General features: G+C 43.7%; 1 protein-coding gene across 1 annotated transcript; it reads right to left on the bottom strand.

Moving 5' to 3' along the window:
- Positions 1–1,139: 1,139 nt before the first annotated feature.
- On the bottom strand, positions 1,140–20,569 carry DCUN1D5 (defective in cullin neddylation 1 domain containing 5). Its single transcript, XM_056858707.1, has 8 exons — positions 20,491–20,569; positions 12,050–12,141; positions 9,861–9,931; positions 7,278–7,369; positions 4,844–4,952; positions 4,658–4,762; positions 2,609–2,711; positions 1,140–1,455 (listed from the first exon to the last, which is right to left on the bottom strand). The coding sequence occupies exons 1-8, from the start codon at positions 20,565–20,567 to the stop codon at positions 1,400–1,402; spliced, it is 705 nt and encodes a 234-aa protein (XP_056714685.1). The 5' UTR covers positions 20,568–20,569; the 3' UTR covers positions 1,140–1,399.
- Positions 20,570–21,540: the final 971 nt, after the last annotated feature.

Genomic DNA, 21,540 nt, shown 5'->3' on the forward strand with positions numbered 1-21,540 from the left:
CCTTCCATACAAGAGGTTATCTTGTCTTATCTGTACCTAATTAGAGTATACCAACACATTTATTATCCTGAGGCAAATATTACCCCTTTTTATCCTGGTAGGTTCTAGGGATATCACCACATATTACAAGGTTGATCCAGGCTCGCTAAAAAAAGACGACAGAACAGATCGGAACAGCAAACTGAATTGAAGGTGGCCGACAGGATGTCAGTTTATTTCCTGAATCTTTGCCCACTTATTAGCTGGTTATCATTGTTCACATGTTCAATTGGTTCACATACCGAAAACGAGGTTGTGGGCAGGGCTGTGTTCAGCCAAAGCAGGGAGACAATTTTAATGTTTTTTCCAAGCAACATCTGAGTGTATGGCACTTGATGGTGCTCAAGTAACAGAGCTAGTTCAGCACTTTTGATTTCTACACTTGCACGTTTAAGTCAACACACACACAGAGAATTCCTCTCTCTCATGCTCTTGATAGGCAGCAACGTACCACATTAAGGAAGTGCAGCCACTTTTTACCTTCATATGGAGATGCAACAGCTTATCAGGTAATACTAACAACAGTTACCCAAATCTGGAGACCCATAAAGAAAGAAGGTCATTCGCTGAATGGTCTGAGTCCAGTGTACATTAAACCGGGCCTAGATTTGTCCTACGTGTTCCTAGGCTTTTCTTTTTAGCATTACAAACCATTTACAATAAAAAGAACAAAACTCCCACCATTTAATGACTGTTTTAAGAACTTGCAGTTGCTTTATCATAGACACCATCTTAGATAAAGGGAGGCTGAATTAAAGGTAGGTCATCTTCTGGAGGTATGCTAAAAAAGGTTCCTGTGAAAGTCCCATACTGATGGCAACTGAAGTAATTAAAATTTAGGCCACACCCTCCTTGAGAAGTGGCAGCCAATGGCACAAGTGAGGCGGCGCATCAGTAAAACACCACCCAAGGCATAATGTTATCATTCTTCTAAAGACAGTCGTTCCATTAGCAAAACTACCATATCTGAACCATACCCTACTACGCTTTTCAAAACACATCTCCAGGATTCACACACCCCTGACAGGGGTACGTCCAACACAGCTTACAATATTTTGGTTTTGAGAGTACAGAAACTATATTCTTAACTCAAGGGATCTCCTTCACTTTGAAGACTCTTAAAAATCTGAACCTTTATTGTTCTGAAATGATTGAAACTCAAGACAAAAAAAAATCCCCAACTTTCAGTCGCAGAAGAGGTGTGGTTCAATGCCCGTTTCACATGTAACAAGGCTTCCTTTAAAAATAAAAGGAAAAAATTACTATGAAGTTCATAAGGATGTGGACCCTTGGTTTTGATTCAGTTTTTTTGTAGAGGTGGACATCGCAAGATCCAGCATTTTTTTCAGACCTGTTTTCGCTATGATGCTTGGCGAATCTTTTGCCACTCCACAAATTCGTCGAGAAGAACAGGCCCTGAAAAATGGAGCAATGTTGGTTACATACTGCTGTTTTATGAGTTGGAGTTTTTCAGATGTGTATCATTAGCTACAATTGGAAGGGTTAATAAAGGCCTTGGAATGTATCATGGGGCCATTGGAAGGAACACCCTTTCTCTCCAGATTTCCTTCCCTCCAGTGGTCCATTTTGACCCCCAGAATAATGATTCCTGGGGTTTGGGGACAAACAGCTAAGGGGATAAGAGAAACTTCTGCTGGGAAGGAATCTGCATCCGCAAGCAACTTCTGCTGACAGATCACTGGATCAAGGTCAGAGTAATTACTAACTAATTGGTCCATGAATTCCTTTCCAACCCGGGTTTTAAGAAGTCATGTTGAGGACAAAATAGGCACAAGTTCTTGAGGCAAATGTTTACAAAAGTCGCCACAACTTTACTGAGACACAGGACAGGAGTCACAACAGTCAGCTGCATCAGTCTATTCAACCTAGTTCACGTTCCCTTCCAGTGGACCGGCAAGCTGCAAGCATCACTTGCAGAACAGAGAAGGGAACCGGCTGTAGCATGCTACGCAACTTAAAAAACAAAACAAAAAACAACCCTTGTTGATAAGGGTTTCTCTGATTCATTCATTATTTCATCCATCAAAGGACAGAAGAAAAGGCCATAGATATGTGAAGTAAAATTCATGCTCACAAGGACGATTCTTCTGAATCAACAGGAATTTAACCTTTGTAGGTTTGGGATAGGAAGCTCTTGGTAAATAGACTTCCCGGATGGCAACTGGTCACTTCAGTTCACTATACTAGCTAGTCAGGAGAATCGGAGTCTCACATACTAAAAACACAAGTTCAAAGGTGAAACACAGCCTTGAAACTCAAAGTACTGTCCTGAGAATGTCAATATCTTTGCTCATAACCTAGTTCAAAAGCCTGTGCAGGACTAATGCAAGGTAAGACTGTCAAGTAATTTGGTACCATGAAAAATACTAGAGAAGTTATGAACATGAACAATACTGGCTCCTTCATAATTATGCAAAAGCAGTTTAAAAAAAATCAGATCAATGACATTTATTTTTATATTAGAGGTCTGTTTTCTTTTAGGAACACTATTTGTCCCCATATTCTTCAAAACAAAACACGGTACTTTGATTATAATGGGAATACTTACATGCCCCATCTTCATCATAGTTGCTAAGATCTGCGTGGACAGTTCGGCTGAATTCTAACACATTGTACCACTGGTCTTTGTTAATAACTCTGTATTTCGACTGCTGCAGGGGTGTGTGGGGGGGAAGCAAGAAATCTCTCAGCCACAACAGTGTCAGACACAGGAACATAAATACAAACAGTTTTTCCTCAGAAGAATTTACTGTTATCCAGGAAGTGTTTCTGAGGGACTTAGCAGGCTATAGAAGAGGGATTTATGGATTTAAGAGGGTTGGCCTGGACTTCAGAAAAGAAGATTGTTTGGGCATGCCAGAAGGGAACAACGGTCAGCAGGGCACCATGTTGGAATTTTTCTTTAGTTAATCTGTACCCCACTTTTCTCCCCAACAGGGATCCAGCGCGGCTTAAAACATTCTCCTCTTTTCTGAGTGGAAAAAAGGTAAATGGCGAGCCAGCGTGGTGTAGTGGTTAAGAGCGGTGGCTTGGAGCGGTGGTCTGATCTGGAGAACCGGGTTTGATTCCCCACTCCTCCACATGAGCGGGGGACGCTAATCTGGTGAAATGATTTGTTTCCCCACTCCTACACATGAAGCCAGCTGGGTGACCTTGGGCTAGTCACAGGTCTCTCAGCCCCACCTACCTCACAGGGAGTCTGTTGTGGGGAGGGGAAGGGAAAGTGATTGTACGCCGGTTTTATTCTCCCTTAAGTGGTAGAGGAAGTCGACATATAAAAACCAACTCTTCTTCTAGCCAGCGATAAGATTGAGTGTTACCCCCACTTTCTATAGAACAAAAGTCTGGTACAAATGACAGCCCTCACACAGTCACTGAGTGTGCGGAACAGAAGAGTGAGCCTAAGGGCACTGGCTCCACCCCGTCTCCACGTAATCACCGAGTCGTTTGCAGGGGCACATGGGACATTGCCACATGAACTACCCCTCTCCATGAGCAGCGACGTCTGGAAAGCTGCTTCACCGATTAGAAGGAGGGAGTTTGTGTGGCTGCTTCCCCTAATGAGTCAGAGCCTGCAGATGACCAGGAGACCAGACAGATGCAGGGGGTGGGGTCAGTGTGCTCATATGGGCTCTCCTTCCCTACATGGTTAGTACAGGCCATCTAGCCCAACCCCCTCCTACCCAATGCAGGATCAGCGTGCAGAGGTTCCCAAACTGTGCTCCAAGGAGCACTTGGTGCTCCGTGAAGCATCTCCTAGTGCTCCATGAAGAGAATGGGGAAAAAAATACCACTGTTATTCAGTTTAGTTTATAGGTGCTAGGTGAAAATTTGTGTTCGGTGACTAATTTATCTCCTGAAAAGTGTTCCATGACTCAAAAGTTTGGGTACCATTGGTGTAGAGCATCCCTGACGAGTGTTTGTCCAACTGCTGCTTTAAGACTGCCAGTGAGGGAGAGCTCGCCACCTCCTTAGGTAACCAATTCCTCTGTTGATGAGCTCTTACTGTAACTAAAAAAAATTCCTAACATCCAGCTGGTACCTTTCTGCCTGTAATTTAAACCTATTATTGTGAGTCCTATCCTCTGCTGCCAACAGGAACAGCTCCCTGCCCTCTTCTAAGTCACACCCCTTCAAATACTTGAAGACAGCAATCATGTCCCACCTCAACATCCTCTTCTCCAGACTGAACACTCCCAAGTCCCTCAGACTTTCCTTGCAGGGCTTGGTCTCCAGGCCCCTGATCATCCTTGTCGCTCTTCTCTGCACCCGTTCTATTCTATCCACATCCATTTTAAAGTGAGGCCTCCAGAACTGCACACAATACTTCAGGTGCAGCCTGATCAATGCAATGTACAGCGGGACTATGACATCTTGCAATTTGAATGTTATGCCTCTGCTGATACACCCCAAGATGGCACTAACATGGAGTAGATCATTTACAGTGCAATCCTAAACAGAGTCACACCCTTCTACCTCCACTGAAACCAATGGGCTTCGAAGGGTGTAATGTTAAGGATTGCACTTTTAGCAACTTGTCGTTTGCAATGCATATTAAAGTGAAGCCTGTGCTGGCTATTTTTTAAAAAATGCATACCTCCAAATATTGGTAAAAAACCGAAAACAGTGGCCACGTTCTTCCTAGTAGAAGCGCTAACATAGATTTTGCGGTATCGATATCGAGACTTCTCTGGTCTTTATCCTAAAATAAGAAAGCAAGACTGAGAAAATGCAACAGCAGCCTCTTGAGGTCACTTTGTTCCTAAGGAGTTGATGCACTTACCCTTGCAAAATCAAACGCATATCTGTAGATATTCTTAAATGTTGAAATGTCATTCAATTGTGAGCGCAAAAAATCAAATTTACTTTGCAGTTTCTCTGTGCAGTCACATCTAAAATGAAAGGTGACAGTAAACATACGATGGGAAGGGAAATACAATTTCCTTTAAAAAAAATTGCATAACAGCATCTGCTATCAGGGACAGATATACTTTCCAAGGACAAATACCATGTCATATTACTGGCTCTTACACAAACGGCATTACTTGGGCCTAATTTGCTGACCACTTCAATTTTTGATCAAGTTTTAATCTGAAATCAATTTGTAAATGTTTATGAACTGTATATTTACACTTACTGGCAGACCTCTCAGGATCTATGACAACTGGCTTGCTAGAAGCAAAGCACTGAAGTGATATATACTTAATACAATAAAGGTGGATAATAGCTAACTAGTCTTCAAAATGAAGATACTGACTGCATACAGACAACATAAGTGACCTTGAACAACAGTTTGCTTGCATCTAGAAAAAAACAGCTCATCTGCCGTGCATGCACGTCCACCATGTGCCCCCTAACTCGTCTTGTGCAAGGAGCTTGACTGAAAACTGTCAGGCTCGATTAAGCCCCTGTTCACAAGACGTCTGGATGAAGGGGTCTTGGCACACTGAAGGTTGCTTACTCCCCACAAACCAGGACTATAAACTGGGATTAAGCTGAGGTTCAGAATCCTAGTTTGGGGAAGGGGAAGAAATTCTGATTTGCAAAGTTGCCCACACTCGGGCATCAAACGGATCCTTGATGAAATCAAGTTCTTTTCGATCGATCTTCATCTGCTAATGAAGGTGGGAGGAAGCAAGCACGTCATAGCAAAGCAAGCAGGCTGAGTTCAGACCCAATGTCAACAAACCTGGTTAATTACAGCTTAATATAATGCCTGAATGCAGCTACTGTCTCGCATACAAATCCCAGGGGAAACCTATCTTGCAGATGAGTTATAGGGGATTAGGACTATAGGTCAAATTCTAAACCCAGCTTTGAATCATACTTTATTCACTGTTAAGGCTTCGTTTAAAAAGCTGACTAGGAGTAGCAAAACGTATTTTAGAAGGAAAAAAACCCCCCACACAGAAATTCATTATAATAATGACATCTCTTTTTGTTTGTCTGTTTAGATGAGTAGCCAGAAAGAGGATGGTTTTGTCAAGACCACTGGCCAAACAATTCAAGTATATTATAAACAAGTCTTTAGATGCTCAGGAACTAGACGGAGTAGTTATGAGCCTACTAACGCAATTCGTATGTATCGCTGCAACCCTCAGTTTGATCTCATTTACAGTTTTTTTAAAAACTAACTTTTATATTCTTTCTTTTCTTTGTAAGTTTTGTCTCATATATTTCATTGTATATCATAAAATAAAAAATATTATAGACAATTCCAAGCTTTCAAAAAGCACGCATTGTAATATTATGTGTTATACTGATTCTTTCTAATTAAATAGAAGCAGGAATTTTTCGTAGGCGCGAGCTGAACGCCTTCCCTCCTACAAGAAGCAAAATGGCCGGTCCCCAACATTCCCTCCATCCTCAATATTTTGTATCCCTTCCTCAACATTCCATCACACTCTAAAGTGACTAAGATTCAGACCCGATGCAAAGCTTAGCTGAGAGTGGGATTCAGCAAACGGTGGTTGACTCCGTATGCAGTGGCACCACTGTCTTCTGTGGGACAACGTACCCAGGCTTTACTCTTCGATGATTAGGAAGGGGGGAGGGAATCAAGTTCCTCGCTCCAAATACTAAGAACATCAGGGCAGGCAGCAGATTTAACCCCGCCCCCACTAGCGGCCCCTGACCGTGACTTCTTCCTGCATAACCCATTGGCTGCTGTTTATGGAAACAGCGGCTAACACTGTAAATAAGGTTAAGGTACAATTCACTGCCATGGAGAAACAAAAAGTACTCTTGAAGACACGACTGTGTTAGCAACAAAACCCACACAAAGCAGTGACACTCTGTAGGCCAGCCACCGCCAAAAAGGTACATGGGAAAAGGGAGCAATGCCCCTTGCCTCCTGGGCCTGAAGGGAAGTCGGGGGTGGGGGATGAAGGGTTTTATGCTCCCAATAGTGCTCCTTCCCAAGAAAAAGGAGGAAGAGCCATTTTATGGTTAAAACAACTTGACCATTCCTTCCTCTTCCTTCCCATTCCATCCTAAAGCTTCTTCCCACTAGAATTGTCTAGCTTGGCCCTCAGGGAAAAACCACCAACATCAAACACGGCAGGCATCCCCAGGGAATGAATAAAAAGCCTGTTTAAAATGGACGCCCCTACAGTAAATCAACTAAGTTACCGGGTAACTGAAAGCGGGAAAAAAATCTGTCTTTTCATTCACCCCCCACCATACAGATGAGATTTCAAATATAGTTAAGTTCTTACTGCAATGAGGTCATCCCCTTCAACCATTCTTCCTTGGTAAAAAATCCCATGCTTTCAGCCTCCAGTTTCCAGGCTAAAACTAACATAATAATCTAAATGGGTGAAGAGAAAAATGGAACAGATAAATTAGACAAGGAAAAAAATCATTTCATTATTGAATTAGCAACTCAAATACCTTTGGATTCATGATAAAGATGGATTTAAAAATCACTCAGTCAAGCCAGTTCCTCACATATAACAGTGTTGCACTTACCTGTAACTGTTGTTCATCGAGTGGTCCTCTGTGCAGGTACTGTGCATGCGCAGGCTGGCCTGCGCATGCGCAGTACCCATGTAGGGCTGCACAGGCCACGAAGATGAACCTTACAGTTTTATGGTTTAATCCCTCCTGTAGCTTAAGGAGGTGGGAGGGATTCAAACATCGTCATATAGAGAAATTGCTCCAAAACAGGGGATTTAAAAAAGAAAACCTTTATTCTACAGTGCAATTGGGCTCCTAGAAGTTCTTCATCTAACATTCTGCAGAAAGTACATGTAAAAGCATTCAGATCTACGAGGAAAGTCGCACAGAAAGAGTTGAAAATTAAAAAAAAGATTGTCTGCAATGCACTTTACGACAACATAGGTGTGGGTTTAAAGAATAGCATAAGAACTGGCATTTGTTGGTCACAATATACTTATAACCACCAAAATAAAGGGAGCTATACCCAACCCGTAAAACAGGCTAGGAACCTAGAAGGTTGAGCCACGATTAAAAACAATATTACAAATATATAGTTATTAGTAAGTACAATTGAAAGAGTTAAAAACATAAACCTCAAAATGTAAATTTCATGCTTTTTTTTGACCGGTTGACACACAACTTCCACTTGCTGGACGTTGTCTAGAATAGTTACATCACGTTTATTTATGTGATTGATGGGAGCACCAGGATGAGTTCAGGCCTGATTTTACTTTTATCTGGAGCCCCAATAATGAACTGTTTCATGTGGAACCTGCATTGACTGTTACAAAGATTGTTATTTGATTGTAGATGTGTGTACACTCTGTATTGTGACCACTGAAGAAGGCCCTATGGGCAGAAATGTGTATTGTCTTGGTGGCTTTTATTGTGCAACCAATGTAGCTGTTCCATGTGATTCCTCATATGTATGAAATCTACCTTTTGAGGTTTATGTTTTTAACTCTTTTAAAGCGTAATTGCACTTAATAATAAATATATATTTTTAATATTATTTTTTTCATTATTGTGGCCCAACCTTCTAGATTCCTACACAATATACTTGTGACATTAAACCTATGACTTAATTTAAGATAACTAAATATCTGAAAAGACCCATGCGTGCATAGCAATACTATCAGACTTAGCAGACATCTGCAAATTTTGTCCAGAACTGGGATTCCAGAGGCATTCTGGAATCACATGCACAATGAAATAATTTGCGAATCCCAAGGTTGGACATAAAAGCTGAAGGACTTTGCTACACATAGCTTCAACCAAGTGATAGATATCAAATGCCCTTGTCATAAAACGGATACACTAAGGAACCTCAACCGTTATTGAGAAACACCAGTTAGCATTCTTCAGAAGAGGCTTGTTGCCACATAGAAAAACCTTCCTTGCCTTGAAAGTCCCACCCACAGACATCATGTTTTGGACCGTACAAAGATTTGACAGGCTACTACTAAAAAAAAGCAACATACTGGGTTTTAAAATTGCAAACTATGGCCTGGATCCTATGAACAAGATACAGCGCAACCCCCCATTCTCAGGTACTAATATATTCACGTATTTCAGATTATATTATTTATTTAAGATTTTTGTCGATTTGCCTAAGGAAAAAAAACTTGTTGGGAGTTTTAAAATAGATTTCTTAACGCCACTGAAATTTTATTCAGCGTGGTGTTGCGAAGAGTGGCGGGCTGTAATTTGGAGAACTGGGCTTGTTTCCCCACTCTTCCACATGAAGCCTGCCGGGTGACCTTGGGCCAGTGACAGTTCTCTCTGAACTCTCTCAGCCCCACCTACCTCACGAGGTGTCTGTTGTGGGGAAGGGAAGGCGATTGTAAGCCACTTTGAGACTCAAGGTAGAGAAAAGCAGGGTATAAAAACCAATTATTTTTCTTCTCCTCCTTCCACATCCAATTATATGGCCCTGTAAATATCCCCAATGCCGTTTTTCACTTAGCTATGCTTATGTCTGACTGCAGACTCTGGGGAGAAGGCAACGAGCTTAAAATTGGTTGGGTGGTGACGGTTAAGCACCTCCTTCCCATTCTCCGCTCCAACTACACTTCCACCCTCAGGTTTGCCTTACCAGGAAGACACAGAGTTAAGAACTCAGTACTTTCTTATGTTGTTCCACCCTTGAACTCAATTTTCAAAAACTGCTTTTACGGTAGATCACTAAGTAATGAATCCTTAGATCTAATCCAGCATTTAAAAAACCGAAAACCAGAGCCCCATGGTTGGCTGGGGAAGACAAAAGAAACCCAAAGCAACACAAAGGAAGCAAAAACAATGGAAAACTGGAAATATACAATTTTTACTAATGGCTAGAAATCTCCGGTAGCAAAACTCACGTTTTCAGGTTCAACGCCAATATCCTCACAGAATTTCTCCATTCCTTCCGGACCAACAACTTCGTCCTCACCTCCAAGAAGAAGAAAGCATGTTGAGATAACACAAGTCATGATTGCGTCTTTCGTTTATGGCCCAAGCAGATTCTGGGCGGCAGGAATGTGTGGCAGGGAAGCCGCAAGAGGGAAAGGGGACGCTCAATCCATTTGCTCCCTTCGCGCTGCAGCTTCTGACAAAGACTAGGGTTCTAAGACCCAACCATGCCACCAAATGTGTTCTTTAAACTCATTGGGCAAGCAAACATGAAACTGAGCCCTTGCTGAGGCAACCTATCTGAGGACATTTGGTGTAATACCCCTCAGATCATCAACTCAGTTTGCTGTGTGTTTGTAACTTCTGAATATCAGCCACCTCCTGAGAGAAGATCACGTCACTGTTTACAGAATTACTAGTAAAGAGAGGCAAGGTAAAGGTCCTAATTATTCACCTATTCTTAACCCCTTTTCTGTATAAGGACAGCTAATCAAGCTAAGTGGCTACTGCTGCATACCTGAGTATACAAACAAATCTACAGCCATTAGCTTGCTTCATCTTCTGGTAACCTCTTACCATGACTATGGCTAACTCCTCCTCACTGGTATTCCATTGTAATTCGCTGGCCCTTTCAGCTCTGTCCATCACTTGACTACCAAATCATTCAGTTCTCATTCTGACCATTTGACACCTCTCCTTAAGAACATAAGAAAAGCCCTGCTGAATCAGACCAAGGCCCATCAAATCTAGCAGTCTGTTCACACAGAAGCCAACCAGGCACCTCTAGGAAGCCCCCAAACAAGACTACTGCAGCAGCACCATCCTGCCTGTGTTCCACAGCACCTAAGATAATAGGCCTGCTCCTCTGATCCTGAAGAGATATCTACACTGGCTTCATGTTCATTCCCAGAACTGGCATCCTACCTTCAACTTCCTCTGTGGTCTTCCCTTCCCCAGATACATCCTTGCCTGTGAGTTTTGCTCCATGTTTCATCTCTCTTAGCTATCAGGTCTTTTGCTCCCTCAAATGACTTCGACCTCTGCTGCCCCTTCTGCCTAGAACTGCTTCCTAGAACAGCTGCATGATGCCATCTCTCACTTCCTTCAAATTCGCCTGAAAACCTACCTCTTCTGTAAAGCTTATGGCACAATCCCTTTAGCTCCTCTTTCCTACTGCAACTGCAAAAGTGTAAAAATTAATGAATCCCATGGTACGTATTCTCCCTCCTCCCTTTGTCTCACACATGTCTAAATTTAGATTGTAGGCTTCTTGGGGCAGGGACCTGCTGCACTGCATTCTGTACAGCACCAAGCATATTGATGGTGCTAGATAAATAACAATAATAACTATGCATGAGTAATGTGACCGAAGAGAGCCAGCGTGGTGTAGTGGTTAAGAGTGGTGGACTCCAATCAGGAGAACCAGGTTCGATTCCCCACTCCTCTACAAGAAGCCTGCTGGGTGACCTCGGGCCAGTCGCAGTTCTCTCAGCCCACACAGAGGCAGGCAATGGCAAACCATCTCTGAATGCCTCTTGCCTTGACAAACCTACGGGGTTGCCATACATCAGCTGTGACTTGACGGCACTTTCCACCACCAGAGAGGAACAGGTGCTCATCTCCCTCATTGCTTCCTGTGGGCTCCCAGTTACCAAAGAAGAGCAGGTAGACGGGACAGGCTAGCTAAGTAACCACTGACATGGTGCCCTGGCAAACTTAAAACTGGATTTTAGAATCTGGATACTATAGCTACCCACATTATGCTTAAGTATAATTAACGTGCCTAAAAAACATTTAAATTATACATTAAAAGGTAAAGGTTTCCTATGCAAGAACTGAGTCATTCCTGACCCATGGGGTGACGTCACATCCTGACGTTTATTAGGAAGACTTTTGTTTACAGGGTGGTTTGTCAGTGCATTCCCCAGTCATCTTCCCTTTACCCCCAGCAAGCTGGGTACTTGTTTTACCGACCTCGGAAGGATGGAAGGCTGAGTCGACCTTGAGCCAGCTACCTGAAACCGACTTCCGTCAGGATCGAACTCAGGTCATGAGCAGAGCTTGGACTGCAGTACTGCAGCTCACCACTCTGCACCACGGGGCACACCTCATTAATTGTGTCAAAAAGAAGAATTTAAAACAAGCAGCAGTTTCATACCTGCATATTCGTAAAACCAGGCCAGGCACTTCTTGCTTGAAAAATGGTCCTCTCCGCTTATCACTTTACTAGAAGCTTGAGACCTGCAATAGCTTACAAAAATATAAGGAGGACAACAATAAAGTCACTGTCACATTTTCCAGGTGTAATTCCCTGTAATGAGCTATTAAAAAAATAAAGCCCTTTTTTTTGAAGGGCAAAAGAGTCTGCTCCAAATGCATTCGTCCTGTTCGACCTTATTCTTTCCCACAAGTTTTACCAGGGACTAAATACCCTTTCTAAGTACCAAACAAAGAACAACGTTCTTCATAAGTATATCTGCTTGAGAATTGAAAAAGACAATGGATATTAACTGCACTGCAACAGGTCAACAACTCACTTTTATTCTCATAGCCACGTTTTTCAAGTTTGAACTGACATGTTTATGCCTACACATATTTAGATACAGCAAGTTTTAATTCAGGAAGTATACGACCTCATAAACTGCCCTTGATAGGAAATACAATCACTAAGGGCACTTTCACACAAGCTGAATAATGCACTTTCATTCCACTTTCAGTGCACTTTAGTGATCGTTTGCAAGTGGATTTTGCAGATTCACACAGTAAAATCCAGCTGGAAAATGCATTGAAAGTGGATCGAAAGCTTCCTTCATATGTTAACAACAGCTAGAATTAGCTTTGCAAGATATTGGAAAACAAACAAATTTCCGGACATAAACAATTGGATAAATAAGGCTAAACAAACTTATATATTAATTAAGCTGACTTATAAAAATGATAAAGATCTAGAAGATCTAGATGCTGTCTGGATCCCAATAATCTCTAGAATGGAAAAAACTTTCAAAAATCTAAAACATGGAGAGGAAGGCGAGTAATGTTTTTGCTGGCTTTAATATGTGTAGCTGAGTTTGTTATCTTTTATTATTATTATCATTACTTTTATCTGTAACGGTATGTAATTTTGATTGATATTTTTTGTTTCTTTTTCTTTCCCTGAATTTTACCTATGTATGTAATTTTTATGTATGTAATAAAGTTTTTAAATTAAAAAAAATGAAAGTGGATCGAAAGCGCATTATTTGGCACGTGTGAAAGCGCCCTTATAAGCATCTTTGACAGGTCACTTAAGTGTATTTTAATGGCCTTTTAAAACAAGTAACTAATCAGGTATATTTTAATGGCCTTTTAAAACAAGTAACTAATCAGGTATATTTATACGACAATGTGTACCTGGGCCCACTGGATATATAGATAACAGGATCTGTAACACTGTTAGTGCTAACAGTTATGCACAATAAGCACATTGAAATACAGCTGAATCAGGCCCAGAAATATTAAATTACTGGCAGAATAAATGATGCAACAAAGTGACTCACAGCCAAACAAGCCAGGAGGTCTGCAGTAGAACAAATATGGCATTTCATGTTATTTTTCTAACCTGATGGCACAATTGCTCATAGATACAAAACACTAATCCCTATGGATTACCCAACATACATTCTCACTGAGAATTAAAATCCCAAATATTTGTTGTTCTGGACCCAGTATACTTCAGGGAGCGTTTTTGCCCTTTTGGACTCTCCGGCTCTTTCTGGTGGGACTTCTTGGTGGCCACGTGTTTGGGGTTTACAAAGGAAAAAATGTGTTACAGCTCTGATTTTACAGAATTCTCTCTGCCATAAGAAAGTCACCATACTCTGTATTTAACCAAGCAAGAAGATCGGCTTGTTTTGTCCGGTGGAGGTTTCACTTTAATGCCGGTTTTTACACTGCTGTCTTCAAACCTGGTCGCTTTAATTACATTTTATGATAATGTTGATTGCCTTGTTTCTTTAGCAGGCTGCTTGAAAGCACGTCTGAAGAGCAGGGTATGAATCAGGTAAGTAAAACAAAATTCCAATTAGAGCAGGGGTCCCCACTGTGGAGCTCGAGGGGACCATGGCGCCTAACGACACCTTTCCTGGCTCATGTGTTTTCAGAAAGTGGGCAAAGGCCAGGTGGGGTTTTTGCTCAGCAGGTCCATCGGAGATCTGATTGGCTATGCAGCAACAGCTGCCCACCAAAGCACAAGGGTCTTCACTGTGTGACTGCAGGCATATGCAAGAAGATATTTTTAAAAAGCATTTTGTTAAACAGAGCACGATGGGTAGCTGTGTTTGTTTGCAGCAGCAGAGCAAGAGCCCAGTAGGAAGAGGAGTACGAGTTCTGTCATCAAGTGATCACCTGCTCCCATAAAGTATTATTTATTTATGAGCACGTACATGGCCACCTCTCCGGTGAACCTGCTTAAGGGGGGGGGGAGAAGAAGAGTTGGTTTTATACTCCGCTTTTCTCTACCTTTAAGGAGTCTCAAACCGGCTTACCTTCCCTTCCCCTCCCCACTACAGACACACTGTGAGGTAGGTGGGGCTGAGAGAGCTCTAAGAGAGCTGTGACTAGCCCAAGGTCACCCAGCTGGCTTAATGCGTAGCAGTGGGGAAACCAACCCGGTTCACCAGATTAGCATCTGCCGCTCATGTGGAGGAGTGGGGAATCAAACCTGGTTCTCCAGATTAGAGACCACTGTTCCAAACCACTGCTCTTAACAACTATGGTAGCTAACAAAATTTCTGGCAGGGTTTGAGCTTCTGTGAGTTGTGTATCTGAAGAAGTGAGCTGTTACTCATGAAACCTCTTATCCTGCCCGATATGTTGTTAGTCTTTAAGGTGCTACTGGACTCTTGCTCTTTTCGACTGTTAAACAGAGCTTCAGCTTGTTGGAAGAGTTACTGTTAAAGTTACACATAACTCCCTGACATTTTGTGGTTGTGCCCAGCAACTTTTGTTAGATCTACAATGGTGCCTGTGGGCTTGAATTAGAGCATGACCCTGAGCACGTATATTCAGAAGTTCCCAGCAAATTCAAGGGGACTTTTTGGTATCTAAGTTTAGGATTGCAGCTTTAGAAACTTCTCAACTGTAAAATGAAAGCTCAGAACCAGCAATTAAAAGGCCATGTAACAACGTAAACCACATCTATCAGTTTCATTTAATAAAAAGGTTCATGTTTAACTGAAAGTCTGAATCCTGGGTGACACTGAACACACATACACCCACCAGTAAAACATCTACAGTAGCTGAAAATCTACAACTACACTGCACAACTGAGAGGTACCTATGAATCCGATATTTAAAGTACAAGCAATTTGGAAGTCTGTGTACATATTTCTTTGGTCTCTTTGACTACTCCATTTAAGCCACCAATAAATGCAACTAACACAGAACAAATAAATACTATTATTACTACCAATCACTGTTCGAATTTTGGTATGACTGTGCTAAGAGTGTAGATGGGAACAGTTGCCTTTAGACTCATACTACTTATGGAAACTCTTGTCTAATTGCCTCAGTTCTGAAGACTATGCCTCTATCCTAGCCCCATCAGAGAGGTTATGTCTGTGTGGAACAGGGGACATTGAAACCATTGAACATGCACTGATATGTTGCCCATTCTACCACGAAGTTAGATTGAAGCTTATTTCCCCCCTACTTGGTAAATTCCCTGAAGAGTCAGTTGAGCTTTCGGCAAAGAAGCTCCTATTAGGAGAAGACCCTCAGCTTACGCTCCAAACTGCCACGTTCTGCGCCGTTGCTATTAAAATACGCAGAACTTTATTAGAAAATGATTGTTTTACAATTTTATGATGATAATTTTAACCAGGGGTTGCTTTTATTGATCTTATACCTTTATATGTACGGGCAGCCTGTGTTTCTGTGGTGCAAAACTGTTGAGTCTGGAATTTTTGATGTGTTGGCACGTGATTGGTCAGTCGACCGTACTAATAAATTTGAAATCTGAAACCAACCCAGTTCTCCAGATTAGAGACCACTGCTCTTAACCACTATACCACACTGACATGACACCATGTGCATAAGCAAACTATAAAGGTCAAGCTTATCAATCTAGATAAACTGGCGAGAACTCGGTCCAACTGCAACAAGCATCAGCAACGGAGCAAAAATTGCTCTTTCAGCACAGCATAAAAATTGTCTATAGGATCTAAATCAAGGTTCCTCAATGTAGTGCAGGACAAGAATGCAATTCTCTGCTCACTTACCTGGGAATAAGCATCACTGAACATCATGGGGACTAACTTCTGAGTAGATATGCATAGGATTGTTCAGTAGGTGCAGCATGAAAGCGAAATCATCTAGAAATATTTCAAGCATCTCCTTCCACTGAGGTTTTCATAAGAACATAAGAAAAGCCCTGCTGGATCAGACTGAGGCCCATCAGGTCCACCAGTCTGCTCACACAGTGGCCAACCAGGTGCCTCTAGGAAGCCCCCAAAGACGACTGCAGCAGCACCATCCTGCCTGGGTTCCACAGCACCCAAGATAATAGGCATGCTCCTCTGATCCTGGAGAGAATAGCTATGCATCATGACTAGTATCCATTTTAACTAGAAGCCATGAATACCCCTTTCCTCCATGGATATGTCCACTCCCCTCTTAAAGCCTTCCAAGTTTCAAGACTAGACAGGGATAGCCCCTGTTGCGTACATGCTATATGGGCTTGTAAGAGCGCTGTTGTGAGATTCTAAGGGAGCTCCCCCATAATAGCAGTGGTGTGGTAAAGCACAGAGTCAGAGTGGTGTACTGGTTAAGGTGTCGGACTAGAATCTGGGAAACCCAGGTTCGAATCCCCACTGTCATGGAAACTTGCTGGGCGACCTTGGGCCTGTCACACACTCTCAACCTTGACCCTGGCAAGTATTTGGATGGGAGATCTCCCAGGAATACCAGGAGCCTGACATGGAGGCAGGCTATGGCAAACCACCTCTGAATGTCTCTTGCCTTGGGTCACCATAAGTCAGCTGTGACTTGACGGCAAACCCTCCCCCCCAACATTGGTACAGCAAACACACCTTGTTCAAAATTAGTTGGTGAAAACAGAGCCCCTATTTTAAGTTGAGCACAGATGAAAAGTCCAGCGGCATTTGATCTGGCCAGCCTATTTAAACCAAAATGCAGCCAAAAGGAATTTCAGTCTACATCCCTCTACACAGAGGCTGCATCAGAGCTCTCCTCTTACTGCCATCTCAGCTACCTACTCCTAGGGTCTTCAACTCTAAGACAGAAGCTGAAATGTAAGGGAGAAGAGATGAAGCCTAAGCTGTTGCTTAAAGACTGCCAGTGAGGGGGAGCTCACCACCTCCCTAGAAAGCTGATTTCACTGCTGAACAACTCTTACTGTAAAAAATTTTTTCCCTAATATCCAGCGGTTACCTTTCCGCCCGTAATTTAAACCCATTATTGCATGTCCTATCCTCTGCTGCCAACAGGAAAAGCTTCCTGCCCTCCTCTAAGTGACAGCTCTTCACTTGCATTATAAAGCACCATGTATACTAAAGGCCTCCATTTTAAACAAGTAGTGACCTTTTTTGGAAGAGGGGAGGTGCGAACTCTCGCTTGAGCAGAGTTATTAAGTCCTGGCACTGTGCAATTGTACAAGAGAAGCCAGAAGTGGGAAGGCCTGTCAGAGGCATAAATCCAAGCATGCCAAGAGCCACAGACTGAAGACATAAAGGAAGGGTTGCCAGGCCACGTTAAACGTGGGCAACCATCCATCTTCTTCACGGCACATCTCTCAGTGGTCTGCGGCTCGGTGGCAGGGCATCAACCTATGTGGCACTTCACAGAGGAAGGTCTCTGGCTCAGTGACATGGCACCTTGGTATCATCAACGCATTTGGAGTTTCACAGAGGACGGTCTGTGGTTAAGTGGTAAGGCGCCTGCTGCAGGTTTCAGGTTCGGTTCCTGGCACTTCCAATGAAAAGGTTCAGATGTAACCAGACGTGAAAGAACTCTGCTCGAGACCCGGGAGAGCCACTGCAAGTAAGAGCAGCCCTGCCCCTGACAGACCAGTGGTCTGACTCAGTATAAGGCAGCTTCATGCATTCATTAGGTACGTCATGGTGTGTGCATGTGGGATGGGGAGTGCTTTGCACACAGAAAATCCCCAGCATCTCCAGTTAAAAAGGATCAGGTAGTAGGAGATACAAAGGACCTCCGCAGCCCAACGGAGGAACCTGGGAATGGTGAAGATGGGGTGGAAACAGGTTCTCTGCTCCATGTAAAAAAAATGGGGGGGGGGGAGATGATGTATGCAAGAGGTTTTTTTTTTCCAAGGACAAATGCATATAAACCCAGCCACAGTATTTCAGTTTGGGCCAGGATAGGAAGGCAAGAGCTGGCAGGATGCCCACACATAGATATCAGTGTCAAAGGTGCATGGCAGTAGAAAAGAGCAAGAGCCCAGCAGCATCTTAAAGACTAACAAAATTTCTGGCAGTGTAGGAGCTTTCGCGAGCCACAGCTCATTTCTTTTGTGGCTCACAAAAGCTCTGCCAGAAATTCTGCTAGTCTTTAAGGTGCTGCTGGACTCTTGTTCTTTTCTACTGCCAGTGACAGACTAACAGCGTGGTGTAGTGGTTAAGAGCAGTGGCTTGGAGCGGTGGACTCTGATCAGGAGAACCGGGTTTGATTCCCCACTCCTCCACATGAGCGGTGGAGGATAATCTGGCGAACTGGATTTGTTTCCCCACACCTACATGTGAAGCCAGCTGGGTGGCCTTGGGTTAGTCACAGCTCTCTTAGAGCTCTCTCAGCCCCACCTACCTCACAGGGTGTCCGTTGTGGGGAGGGGAAGATGATTGTAAGCAGGTTTGAGTCTTCCTTAAGCAGTAGAGTAAGTCGGCATATAAACACCAACTCCTCTTCTTCTAACACGGCTACCCGTTGGGGTTGCCAGGTCTCTTTTCGCTATTGGCGGGATGCTTTTGGGGTGGAGCCTGAGGAGGGCGGGGTTTAGGGAGGGGAGGGACTTCCATGCCATAGAGTCCAATGGCCAAAACGGCCATTTTCTCCAGTGAACCGATCTCTATCAGCTGGGGATCAGTTGTAACAGCGGGAGATCTCCAGCTACTACCTGGAGGTTAGCAACCCTACTACCCATTGTGATCCATCTCCATGAAAGGTGCATGGGAAAAGGAAGGGGAGGTGAGCAGAGGCGGGGAAAAGAGGGGAAGCGCATTCTCCTCCTCAAATCACCGGCTTGCTTTTCCTCTGGGACAAGCGCTCCTGAAAGCAACATGGAGGCGGTGGGTTCAGGGAGCAGCTAGGGTTGCCAGCCTCCAGGTAGTGGGGGAGAAACAGGCACCTCTATACTAATACCAAAGGTTAGGAAAACGGTATAGGAGCGAAAAACATTTACAAACAAGGTGCAATTTTTATATAAGCTACTGAGATTCCTATAAACATACAATGTACAAATACAAGTAACCACACTATAACCAACACATAGTATGTACAAAATATACAATAAAGGAGCAAAAAATCTTTCAAAGGTCTCAGCAGAGTACCGAGTACCAAGTATGTATAAGTTCAAGTTCAATTTTCAGATGAATAAGAAGCCAATCTTCAATAGGAGACCTTTGAAAGATTTTTTTGCTCCTTAATTGTATATTTTGTACACACTATGTGTTGGTTATAGTGTGGTTACTTGTATTTGTACATTGTAAGTTTATAGGAATCTCAGCAGCTTATATAAAAATTGCACCTTGCTTGTAAATGTTTTTCATTTCATTTCATAGGTCTCAGCAGAGTACCAAGTATGTATAAGTTCAAGTTCAATTTTCAGATGAATAAGAAGCCACAATCTTCAATAGGAGACCTTTGAAAGATTTTTTGCTCCTTTAGTGTATATTTTGTACATACTATGTGTTGGTTATAGTGTGGTTACTTGTATTTGTACACTGTATGTTTATAGGAATCTCAGTAGCTTATATAAAAATTGCACCTTGTTTGTAAATGTCATTCATTTCATTGCCACAATCTTCAATAGGAGACCTTTGAAAGATTTTTTTGCTCCTTTAGTGTATATTTTGTACACACTACGTGTTGGTTATCGTGTGGTTACTTGCATTCGCACATTGTATCTTTATAGGAATCTCAGCAGCTTATATAAAAATTGCACCTTTTTTGTAAATGTCTTTCATTTCATTTCAAAGCTACAATCTTCAATAGACCTTTGAAAGATGTTTTGCTCCTTTAGTGTATACTTTGTACACACTACGTGTTGGTTATCGTCTGGTTACTTGCATTCGCACATTGTATGCTTATAGGAATCTCAGCTTATATAAAAACTGCACCTTGTTTGTAAAACGTTTTTCGCTCCTATACCGTTGCTCCTGGCCTCCAGGGAGCAGCTGGAGATCTCCAGCCGGTAGAGACCAGCCCCCCTGGAGAAAACGGCCGCTGGGGCCATTGGACTCTATGGCGTTGCAGCCCCTCCCCAAACCCCGCCCTCCTCAGGCTCCGCCCCCCAAAAAAACCCACCTCCCGCCGGTGGCAACCCTAGGAGCAGCGCCGGGGGCCTTAAGACCCGGGCCCGGTTACCTGCTGATCTTGCACTTCTTCAGGCCCGTCTCGTCGCCGGCCTGCGCCGAAGACTTGCGCTTCTTCTTCACGGGCATGGCCCCGGTCCCAGGAGGGGAGGCGGGCCCTCAGCGCCCCCCCCGGCCTCTCCCTCAGGGGCTGCGGAGCGGGGAAGGCGAGGAGGAGGAGGAGAAGGAGGCTCCCACCGGCCCGCTCGCTTCGCCCCTCTCGGGCTCCTCCTTCTGCCTCTTCCCGGCGGGGCAGGGGGCGGAGGCGGCCGGACCCGGCGGCTTCTTCTTCTGCGACGGCGACGCCGGCAAGAGGTGGAGGAGGAGGAAGACGCAGTCGCGCCGCGCCGTCCTGACGCGCGGAGGTGGGAGCAGGAAGTGACAGCGGCGGCGTGCCTCGGCCGGCCCCCCTAGGCGGGTCTGGGCGTGGCCGCGGTAACCCCGCCCCGTCACAGGGCGGGGCTCACAGACGGGGCGTGGCCTGGGTCACAGACGCGCCCGTAGCAGCCCACTGCGGTCTCGGGGCGGGGAGGATGACGTTGTAGGGTGGGCGGGGCCGGGGAGGGTCGTTCATTGCTGGTTAGGGACGCGTTGGATGCGAGCCATGAGACCGCTGCCGTTTATTCGTGGAAGGTTTTGCATTGGGTTTGCCGCTTTTTAGATGCGCTTTCCCCCCATCCCTATTCTCAAAACTCAGCAATAAGCCGCCATGCAGAGTTTTGAGAATACGGATGGGGGAAAAGTGCATCTATAGAGTGACAAATCCCATGCAAAACCTTCCTTGCCTTTAATATTCATGGAAGGTTTTGCCTTGGATTTGCCACTCTATAGATGCACTTTTTCCCCATCCATATTCTCAAAACTCTGCATGGCGGCTTATTGTTGAGTTTTGAGAATATGGATGGGGAAAAGGTGCATCTAAAGAGTGACAAATCCAATGCAAAACCTTCCATGCCTTTAATATTCATGGAAGGTTTTGCCTTGGATTTGCCACTCTATAGATGCACATTTCCCCCATCCAAATTCTCAAAACTCTGCATGGCGGCTTATTGTAGAGTTTTGA

Source organism: Euleptes europaea, chromosome 12 (assembly GCF_029931775.1).
Source record: "Euleptes europaea isolate rEulEur1 chromosome 12, rEulEur1.hap1, whole genome shotgun sequence".
Lineage (NCBI taxonomy): Eukaryota > Metazoa > Chordata > Lepidosauria > Squamata > Sphaerodactylidae > Euleptes > Euleptes europaea.